Genomic DNA, 10,828 nt, shown 5'->3' with positions numbered 1-10,828 from the left:
GGTGCAGAGATGGGGGGTGTTATTCATCTTCAAACGGGTCTTTTTTAATCTCAGCAGCCGTCCTCTTGCCCGCTGCACCTCCGTTTTAATTGGCTGTCAAAAATAACCCGGCTCATCCTGCAGTTGCACCTCGGAGCGGGAACCCAGGGGATGAAGCCGCCGCGTGCACGTGGTGGAGAACTGTGCGTGGGCCTCGCCGTGGCTGTGCGACCTCTGCTTCACTGCGGTACGTTCTCGCTCGCTCCGCTCGGTGTGGGCTGCTTCACAATCTTTATGTAAAACCTATATGTGGGAGGGGAGCACATTGCCGAGAAGCGCTTCAGAAATGTGATCTAAGTGAGAGGCAGGCAGCAGCAAAAAGCTCTCATGATCACAATATGTTCATGTTTGGCATCTCAGACCGGCCGACTTCTTCTTCTGCCTGTTTTTGTTTCGGTTATAACGGAAGAAGAAGAAGAAGCAGAAGAAGAAGACGAAGGAGTGTGCCCTGTCCTCAGCTGCTGCTGCTGCTGCTGGAGAGGAAAAAATGAGTTCATTTCCTCCCACCTCCTCCCCCCACCTCTCTTTTTTGAACAGCTGTACAGTGGCTGAAGCGCCAGCAGGTGGCAAAAGCACTCACCTCTCTCTCCTCAGCCAATCAGAGGCAGGAAGCCGGGGAGTGGGCGGGACAGAGGGAAAGGAGAGGGAGAGCCACAGAGCTGAGATAAAAAGTAAAGAGAAGAGAGCAGAGCGGCAGCAGAGACGCGACTCCGCGGAGAGGAAGCCAAACTGAGAAGAGGAGCAGCAACAGGTCAGCAGAGGAGGAAAAGGAGAGAAGGAGGAGGAGGAGGAGCTCCTTCTACACTGAAGGCTTTGTGTGTCTCTGTCAAACTTCCTGGATATGGAGCTGTGTTCAGAGGAGAGCAGAGAGGCTTCCTCGGACTGCGAGGGTTAGAAGGAGGAAGGAAGGAAGTTTAGAGTAAAGCTGCCCTCACCTCCTCTCCCCCACCTCCCTTCTTCTTTCACAAAGAGCACAGTTGAATTTTGCTTCCTCCTGCTCAGAGGAAACGTGCGGAAGGTCTGCAGCTGAAGCACTTCCTGTGTTTGAGAGGGTGGAAAGTTGTGCGTGGAAAGTTAAGCAGCTGTCACGATGGCCGGCTGCAGCTCGGAGCGCCTGATCCCAGAGCAGCAGTGAGCACCGAGCATGGAGGAGCAGCAGCAGCAGCCGCAGGAGGAGGAGGAGCAGCCCGCTCTGCTCAGCGCCTCGCTGCAGGATGGAGGAGAGGAGCCCTCCTCCTCCACCTCCACTTCCACCTCCTCAGCCTCCAACGCCGAGCTCCCCCCGGCGACCCCGCCCCCCCCCTGCCAGCAGAACAGCAGGACCTTCACAGGTCTGAGGATCTTCTGCAGAAGGAGGTGAGTGTCTCCTCCTGTTGCTCCACACATGCGCCTCCAGGTGAGCAGAGGCGGCCACATGCATGAAGAAGACAAGTACAACAAAGTTTTCTTTGCTCAGCTCAGATAACAAGAAACTATCGACAGTGTTCAAAAACACAGCCGAACAGAAACATTAGCAGCTGCTCTCAGTGACACTCAGAGAGCCAATCAGAAGACCCGGTGTAGACTAAATCAGACCAGCTTCACAGAATCACTCTGATGCCATTTTTCACTGTTTTCTAACCTTCTAAAGACCTAAAAGTTGATTGAGTAACATTCAAAATAACCATCAGATAAAAATCCTGCACTTTAACCTTTGAAGCTTCCAGGCAGAAGCTCCACGCGGCATCCTCATTGATTTTGGAGGCTGGTATTGATCTGCGAGAGTTTAAATGATCTGATAAAAATCTCATCCACCCTCTTCCTCTGCTGCCTTCTCACTGATGGAGAGTCTCTGGCTCATCTTTGCGCTTCAGGTTTTTGTCTTTCCTAAGCTCCCACGCTCATACGCCTGCTGTGGTTGCAAACCCCAGGATTTGAGATCCAGGGGGTTTCATATCGCCGCGTGTCCTGTGCAGTAATCCCAGAATAAGAAACCCCGCAGCAAACCCCGAGATTAGTCGATTAACCAGCTCATCAAAAACTGAAAATTAATCTGCACTTTTTAAAAATTCACAAATCATTTCAGCAACTTCTCAGTTAGAAATGCTTCTGTGAGATTTTCCAGGGTGCTGATATTAAAGTGAGGATCTCTTTGGGTTTTGGCCTGTTGGTTTAAACCCGTTTCAGCTCTTTTCTCCTAAAGGCCGTTCAGATTTGTGCAGTTTTTCCATCGATGCCGCAGCTTCTCCGCACGTTGGATGAAAATCTGATTCTTCGTTTATCTAAAATCTCGCAGCTGCAGCTCAGTGATGAAACGTCATTTCATTTTTGATCAGTTTTTCTTGTTTAACGATCAAAATCACATTTTTAAAATCAAAACAGCTAATTAATGGCTGTCGATCTGGAGCCGCAGGAATCACCCGCAGCTCTGTTTCAGAGTTAATTCAGGTTTTTGAAGGTTTTTGAATGAAGTGTGTCACAGCAGAAATCAAATGCAGCATTAAAACTGATCCATTAAGAAAATGAACCGATGAAAGTGCAAATGGCAGATTTAAAACGAGTGATTTTTCACTGGAAAAATCCGGAGTACGCCTCCCTCAGAGATTTCCATACATATTCAGTTCAGTACTGAAAGCTGAACCGACTGCACAAACGTACACAAAGTTGTGCCGGTGACTTGCACACCGAGACGTTGTTCCTACCACTTTCACTCATTCGCAGCTCTTTAACCTGTGTCAGGTCCCTTTGTGTTATCTTTGTGTCGCCCTGAAACTCAGACAGATGTTCTCAGCAGGAGTTTGAGCCTGAAATCAAACCGCTGGACGGATGAACTCTGAGCTGAGCTCCGGTCTGCCGGAGTGGGTGTCTGGTTTGCTTCTCATCATCAGAGAGACACTAAATGAGAGGCGCAGTCGTAGCTGCAGGTTTGAAAAAGTCTGACGTGCTGCAGGGCGGTGCGCGGCCTCGGGGATAAAGAGGTTCTTCAGTTAAAGTCAGTCAGTCTGACAGTTTTGGTAGTTTTTAAGCAGCTTTCCAGCAGTTATTCTGTTCCACGTCTCCATGAGCAAACAGCCTGTGATCTCAGGATAATTCACCAAACTGCCACAAAGTGTCGTCTGCTTCTTCAGGACGCTCGAGTAATTCACATCTTCTAATGTGACCAAGTGTGTTTGAGTCACCGAGAAGAGATTCCTTTCAAAATAAAACCCAGCTTATGTCTGGACTTCCTACCAGATAAATGGAAAAACAATTTTAAAGCTAAATGTATGAAATGAATTACTTCAATAATCGGTGAATCATCTCGGTTGGTTTTCTCTGTCGGTTGGATGAAATGAGACGTGTTCCTAAACTAACCAAAGCAGTTTCAGCTCTTCAACCAAAGCCCATTCAAACAGTTTTTTCCTCGGCGATGCAGTTTGTTTGATGCTTGATGAAAATGCGATGAGTCGAGGAGGACTCGTGTTAGATTCAGATCTTCAAAGATAAAAACAAGTTAAAATAAAGAAATCATTTAGAAGAAAGAGATGGGTCAGCTGCAGCACGCTGTTCTAATGAACTAAAGTCTTTTTCTGCTTTTGTGATGTTGTAATGGGCATAAAGACATTTTTCCACTGATCTGATAATCATCCAGAGCTCATGTTTTCTCTGTTTTTGTGGTTTTCACCCCTGGGGCCGTGGCGCTCGTCCAGATGTTGCTGCAGGAGTTTCAGACGGTGTGATGATTCACTGATTAGAGGAATTAATCTTGATTCATTCAGAGCTCCTGAACCTGTTCACGCCTCTGCACAGGAAGTGAGGCGTCACACGGCAGCCGAAAGTAAAGAATCTGTGTGGAGCTGCTGGCAGAGTCCCTTCATAATTTCAGTTTGGTTTTTTTTTTTTTTGTGGTTTTAAACATGTAAAGCAGCAGCGAAGCGACAAGCTCAGAAATGATAGTGAAACTCACCGGGTGCAGTTTCATCATTTTTTTTCTGTCACTTCTGATCTTGGAGTGTTTCTCTTTTCAGTCTTTAGGTTTGCAGAGGAAACGTCTCCGACAGGTCGGATACAAACGCGGTGCTGCAGTTCATTCGATCTGTCGTGCATCTGAACACTAATGATGATCAATCTGTAAATCAATCAGTAACAACAGAAATCATTCAAAACTAAGGTCCCCTCATATATTTGCTACTTCATGCAGTTCAACCCTAAATTGTTACAGGTTTGAGTACGTTAGCTCGATCAACATTTCGGAACTTTTTACATCCTTTAAAATATGTTTTTGCTGCTCGTTTAGACTCAGTGAACCTTTTCTGAACTGTGAGTCATGCAGAGCTGCTCTCGTAGCTAAAGCCTCCTTTACATTTACTTTATACCTGTAGCCTAAAAGGTGAAGGTGAGGAGGAACGATGCAGGAAGCTCACGTCGTTGGTTTTGATGCGTGGGAGCTGACATAGACGGACATGAGTCAGTGTAGTCTGATGTTTAAAGAGGGCCCGGTCTATTTCCTGTCATATATGTCCTGTTCCAGTGCTGGACATTCATCTTAAACGTTAGTGTATGCGCCCAAAGCTCGGGCTGCAGACCGCTCTAACTGTTTATCACAGTTTTTTCTACTCACAGATTTCTGTGATGTCACAGAGCGATCACTAATATGGTCATCTAAGATGCAGCGAGGGGCAGCCAATCAGAGCAAAGTGGCTTTTAAAGGGGGAGTAGCCAGAACAGCTTGTTTCAGACAGAGGATGAACTGAGGGTTGGGTAAAGAAGGGTTTTTCTGAACTTTAATAGAGTCCAAGAATAGAAACGTGGAGCTGGAAATGAGCAGCCTGGATGATCTCAGGATGTTTCCAGCAGAAGTTTCAGATCAAACAGCCGCTTGTTGAAGAGAGCTGCTCACAGACGACTTTGTAAAATAGTCCAAAAAATTACATGAAATGTAATATTTATAAAATTTACTGTAACGCGACACAATTACATTTAGTCTTTTTTTAAATGCATATCTGAGGATGAAGCTGACTGCTGGCTGCTTTCTGGAAGCCTGCTGAGGGGCAGCCCACATTTAATACATATAAACCAATCAGAGCGGGAGTAATGTTTTTCGCATTGATTGTGCCGCCTTTTGTTATATTTAAATGTTAGGGCAGTGGTCTAATAACTCTGCTCGGTTGCATTGTGGGTAATGTAGGCGTCGGGGTCAGGCAGGAAACGTGCCTTTTCTCACCCTCGATAATAAACCGAATTGTTCCAGGTTTTGGACGCCTACGTTTTAACAGGAAGTGCTTGCTGATATATTTTTAGTAACAGAATGAATCACCTGGACGGTTGGTTCATCAGTGACCCACATTGACCCGTGGAAACATGCCGCTGTACCTCCAGTAAACGCGACACATCGAGGACATGCATCATGTGGATGTTTCCAGCCTTCGGACTTCCTCTTAGATCTGCTGTGATCTCTGAGTAACGCATCAGCGTGTGCGTTAGTCAGCGTCGTCTCCGCCCTGTTACACAAGTTTCAGGGAAAATGTTCACGTTTTTATGAAGATCAAATCAGACAAAGTGCAGCTGCATCACAGAAATCACACAGGAGACGCTCAGAGCATAAAGCAAAAAGAAAGCAGCCGATTGTTTTAGTGCGGTTCAGGTGCTTTTATTTTGAAGTGAAAAAGCTGGATACGCCCGCCTGTGAATAAAAAGGTAACAAGTGCAGATTCAAGTTCAGTCAGGTGGTCCGTTTAATCTCCCATGATCTCCCATGGCCCTCTAATTATAGCTGCTATTAATGGATTGGCAGAGCAATTAATTAAAAGAGGTCATTTTTAGGGCCTGGTGGGAGTGCTTCACTCCGGAGGAGGAGGAGAGGAATCAATCTGCAGCTCTCCAAGGACAGATGAGAGGGGAGCAGAGAGGAGGAGATGGAGGGTGGAGGATGGTGGACTCCTCCTCCTCCTCCTCCTCATCCACCTCTCTGGAAACAGCAAAGGGCTTTAAAGGACGGCACTGCTGATGTTTTTCTTCTATGATTGAAAATGTAAGAAGATGCAAATAAAAAAGCCACAATATTCATACAATTCAGTATATAAACTTTGTGGTAATACACGGTGGAGCAAATATCAGCTGCTCCTCCACCAACTCTCCTCTCATCCATCTTGGACCACGTCAGTGAGCTCATCAGCCAGGTCCCCACTGCTGCAGGTTCTGTTTGCAGGGACCCTCCAGAACAGAGCTAGGACCACCATCACCTCCTGCAGTCCACCGTGGAGGAGGAGGAGTCTGTCAGACAGCGACTTCATCACAAGACAGGAAGGACTGGTCTCATTATCAGCATCTGAACTTTCAAAATAAGAGTAAGGGGATTGTCCACTAGTAAAATCATCTTAAATAAAAATAAAAATAACTCCTGAGTCAAGTCTACGTGAGTCAAATCTGTCATCGTTGCTGAGGCTTAACAGAGGGGTGTTCAACAAAGCCAGGCTTCCTCTGTGTTAGCTGGCTCAATAAAGCCTAAAACCCCAGTCAGAGAGAAGCGGTATCACACGGAGGGTTAATCTGGGCTCTCTGCTTCATAACCTGCTCCTGAACATAAAAACGGGCATTTTAATGCATCGTGTGACTTCTGCACAAAACGGTCGCTGTGCTGTAACGTCACAGCCGAGCTTCATTCAGTGGTTTTAGTAAAGTACGGTTTAACAAGCCGCACATATCAAACAGGTTCCCCCAGCAGAGACTCGATACTGAAGATAACCTGCTCCTGAACAGGTGAGGTGTTGGATGTCTTGTCTGCTCTCCTGCAAACCTTAAGTTCAGGTTTGAGCAGAAATACACCTTCAGAACCTAAAACCTCAGAGGTGGACCGTGGAGCCTCTGCTGGAAGATGTAAGAGCTCCAGGTTTTCCTCCACATCGTTTAGTTTCATGTTTTTAATTAACTGGGAATTTGTTGGATAGTTGCACCTGTCAAAGAGGCCGTGCTCTGTCCTTCATCTTAATTTATTTTAGTTTACGCCAACTTTTCTATAGTTTTCCATTAAATCACAGAGGAAGTGTGAAGGCCTTCATATGCAGATCTGAACCAAATGTTAAAAAAAAAAATTAAAGAAGACCTCATTTAATGGAAAAATTATGATGCAACAAATCTTTGCTGTTGAAGCGATGAGATATATTTCTAATATTTTAAATTCCAGCTCCCATTTTGGAGCATGAAGGGCTTCATCCAGACATTTCGGCTCTTCTGCTTTCAGACTGCAGGTTTGGTTATTGTGGGTTTGCAGCAGCTCACCGTGTTTACTCTGCAGTGTGACGGTGAATTCTCAAAGGTCACAGCAGTTTATGGGATCTGATTCAGGCCACGGCGAGCGGGCCGGACGGGCGTCATCAAACCAGCTTCTGTCGGGAAAATAAAAACTGCTTTATGAGCGCATTTGTTTTCCGTCATGTTGTAGTAAAGTCTGTTTGTACCAGTGTCTGATGAATCAGTGAGATCCATTTATGTATTATAAACTGCATAATGACTTTATTTGTGACTTATTTTGACTTAAAACTAAAAATAAAGAGTAAAAACTAAATTTCAAGGCAATGTCATTACAGTTTGAGGTCATGCAACTTAATTTCTGTTAAATTCATATTAATGTATAATGAAGCCACAGGGAGACATGAGCCAGTGTGCTGACAGAATGAGTGAATGAGGGGGAGGCAGGTGGAAAGGTGAGCATGTGAGCAGCAGAGGGAATGAAGGTGGATGAGTTTAAATACCTGGGGTCAACCATCCAAAGAGAGGGGAAGGAGAGAGTGCAGGCAGGGTGGAGCGGGTGGAGGCGAGTGAAAGGGAAGGTTTCCAGGATGGCAGTGAGACCTGCTGTGATGGTTTGGAGACGGTGGCACTGACACAAAGACAGGAGGCAGAGATGGAGATGCTGAGATCTTCACTGGGAGTGAGCAGGACGGACAGGATTAGAAATGAGTCCATCAGAGGGACAGCTCAGGGTCAGAGAGGCTGAGATGGTTTGGACATGTGGGTGGAGATACTGAAGGTGGAGCAGAGGAAGACCTCAGAGGAGGTTCATGGATGTAGTGAAGGAGGACATGCAGAGGGTTGGTGTGACACAGGAGGATGCTGGGATGGGGGGAGATGGAGGCACTGTGATGACCCCTGAAGGCCCATCGTGTATAAGACAGCACAACATGTTAGAGCTTAGAGCTCCTCACATTTATGTATTTGCTGTAATCAAATTCTCGTTCCTTCTGCTGTCCTCAGAAGCTCTGGGTCATTTTACAAACTGAAACTTTTAATGTTTAAAATCCTTTTAACAGAATTTAGAGAGTAAAAACATTTCTGTTGCTTCATTTTTAAACCTTCGAGTGTGCATCCACTTCTAACGGCGCTCATAAATAACTCCACAGAGTGTGTGTGCTGCTGTGAAGGGGGTGGGCAGAATAATACAATCTAATACAGTATAATTCAGCAGTGGCACAAAGTAAATGAACAGAATGATCTGAGGTGATCCTACAGTTGGGATTTATTAGTTCTATCTTTGTGTCGATAAAATAAGCTACAGTTTTTATCTGTGTTTGCGGATCAGTATTTAGACGTGTTCGTGCAGTAAACTGTACTTATAACGGTGATTATTAACATTCACTGAGAAAAGAACCAGGATATATCCTAACCTCAGCGTAAACCTGACCTTTCCTAATCCTCCTCTAACCCAGACCCAACCTTAAAGCTCCAATGTGCTGAGTTACACGACTGCTGCTCTCCTGTTTCTCAGGTGTCTCCTATTCTGTTTCACTGCAGTCTGACACCCAGGCCACGCCCCCGTCTGTGACATCACCGCTCCCTTTTCACCTCTGATAATGGAAAACACCTGTTGTGACATCACAGACGGAGGCGGGGCCAGACGGGTGTGCTTTCCATCAGTGAAACCGGCCTGGCTGTTTTGTGTGCCCCGAGCTGCGTCTGTCAGACCGATCTTCCTCTCAGATCTCCTCCTCTGATCTGATTGGACGGGAACAAAGGGGGTTAGTACTCCAGAGACAAAACAGTTTGGACGTCTGTCATCCTCCACATACCTCATCAGCTGTTTACGGCCTCACACAGGTCACTGCCCCGTAGAGTCTGAGTAATTTCCCACCTTGTAAACAGAAAGATTATTGAACCCAAACTTTGTGGACAAAGTTCTAAGTTGCGAAACCATCATAAAAAAATCAAACATGAGATTAAAAGTGAGACGTTTCCTGAGACTATATGAGGAATCTTTTTGACCCAGAATGAGTCACAGCTGGAAAATGATCCTGGTTTCAAATGGAGGTAAAATGGAGACCTTTCGGATGCTCTAACCTGGGGATACGAACCCTGAGAGTCTACCCAGAATGCACTTTGTGAAGTTTCCTCCAGATCAAACATGCTGGTTTCAGCTCCTGCAGCTCATTCAGACTCCATCACGCTGATGCTGCTCAGGGGAAACGGCGCCGGCCTGCAGACTCTGCAGTTTCTAACACAGCTTCAGTGTGAGTTCAGCCCTGAAGGTTCCATGTGGAGGTCTCATGAAGTTACTCCAAACTGCAGGAAAAAAATTAAAAAGCACCAGATTTGTTTACTAAGGGAAATCTTTTCAGTATGAAGGTAAACCTTTGAATGGGGGCTCAGGAGGGGGCTCATCAGGGGAGCAGCTTTCATGTAAGCGTTGACTGTCAGGCTCCTCGTTTCCTGCGTGCCGGTGAAAGTTTACATGTTTGTACCTTTTCTGATTCAGTTTAAGGTGAAAATGCCTTTATGTAAAAGTTGAACCTTTTTCTCCTGTAAGAACTCATCCCGAGTCACCACAGTAACCTTGAGGTCCTGTCCTGGCTTCAGATGTGAGAGCCGGGGTGTAAAGGGTTCACAGCTCGGCCCTTTTAAATATGTCACCTGTTCACATCAGCTCAGGTGCGTTTCCGTCAGATCTTTTTGCTCGATCTGAAAACTTTCCACACATTGGGAAAATATCAGCACACATCTGTGATGATTTTTAGGAATCGCGCTTATCTCGACTCTAGTGTGACTGAAAACAAGAAGAACAGGAAATGTGACTGATATCAGGCTGCAAACCAATGACGAACAACAAAAACAGCCCACAGACTCCATCCTCCTTCTTTTCCTTTCTGGCTCCTCCATTGTTCTGACCGAAGATTAGATAAAGCTGTAAAGCCAGTAAAAAAAATAGCTTATAGAAAGTCAGATGGCTCCTCAAAAATGGAAAAAGGAGTAAAAACCTTAACAAAAATATAATAGTAAAATACTTGGACAAGATACTGAACCACGAATTCGTCCTGATGCATCCACTGAAGTGTGAGTGTTAGACAAAGTACTGACACATGAATGTGTGTGAGAATAAAAATTATATATGCATCAAGGTGTCTCTGTGGAGTAAAACTGTTCAATCAGACAAAATCAAACAGAATCTTCATGCAGTAAAACAAAAAGCAAATATCAGGTGAACATCAGTGAGGGTTCAAATAAACGGTAACCGTGAGAGAACAGATGTTTTTCTGCTAGACAGATGTGTCACATGATGCAGGATTTCCTGCGTTATTTTTATTCAGCCTCATTCACCCACACACATGCGTCCAAGTGCTTTTTTTCTGCACCCCCCCCCCCCCCCCCCCCCCACCCCCCCCCCACACACACACACACACAGGGATACTGTGACATGCAGACTGGGGGAACCTCCTGAGCCACAGCCACTGAACACACTCATAGAACCAGGGTTACATCCAGAAACCACTGCATTTCCAGCCATTTGTTTTCCCACCTGGGAATGTTTTAGGAGTTACGATTTCCTGCTTTAACATCATAA

At 45.6% G+C, this 10,828-nt stretch overlaps 1 protein-coding gene across 2 annotated transcripts in view; it reads left to right on the top strand.

The window, feature by feature from the left end:
• Window positions 1-723: 723 nt before the first annotated feature.
• dgkzb (diacylglycerol kinase, zeta b) overlaps window positions 724-10,828 on the top strand; it is a 49,300-nt gene continuing 39,195 nt past the window's right edge. The window contains exon 1 of one of the 2 annotated variants that reach the window (XM_030731556.1): window positions 724-1,395. In XM_030731556.1, coding sequence (XP_030587416.1) covers window positions 1,184-1,395 — 212 coding nt within the window. In that variant the 5' untranslated portion in view covers window positions 724-1,183. The remainder of the gene's footprint in view (window positions 1,396-10,828) is intronic. The other variant, XM_030731555.1, reaches the window with a different exon arrangement.

The sequence above is a fragment of the Archocentrus centrarchus genome, chromosome 6, assembly GCF_007364275.1.
Source record: "Archocentrus centrarchus isolate MPI-CPG fArcCen1 chromosome 6, fArcCen1, whole genome shotgun sequence".
Lineage (NCBI taxonomy): Eukaryota > Metazoa > Chordata > Actinopteri > Cichliformes > Cichlidae > Archocentrus > Archocentrus centrarchus.
The sequence above is the reverse complement of the archived record's forward strand: the minus strand, read 5'-3'. Positions and strand labels throughout refer to the sequence as shown.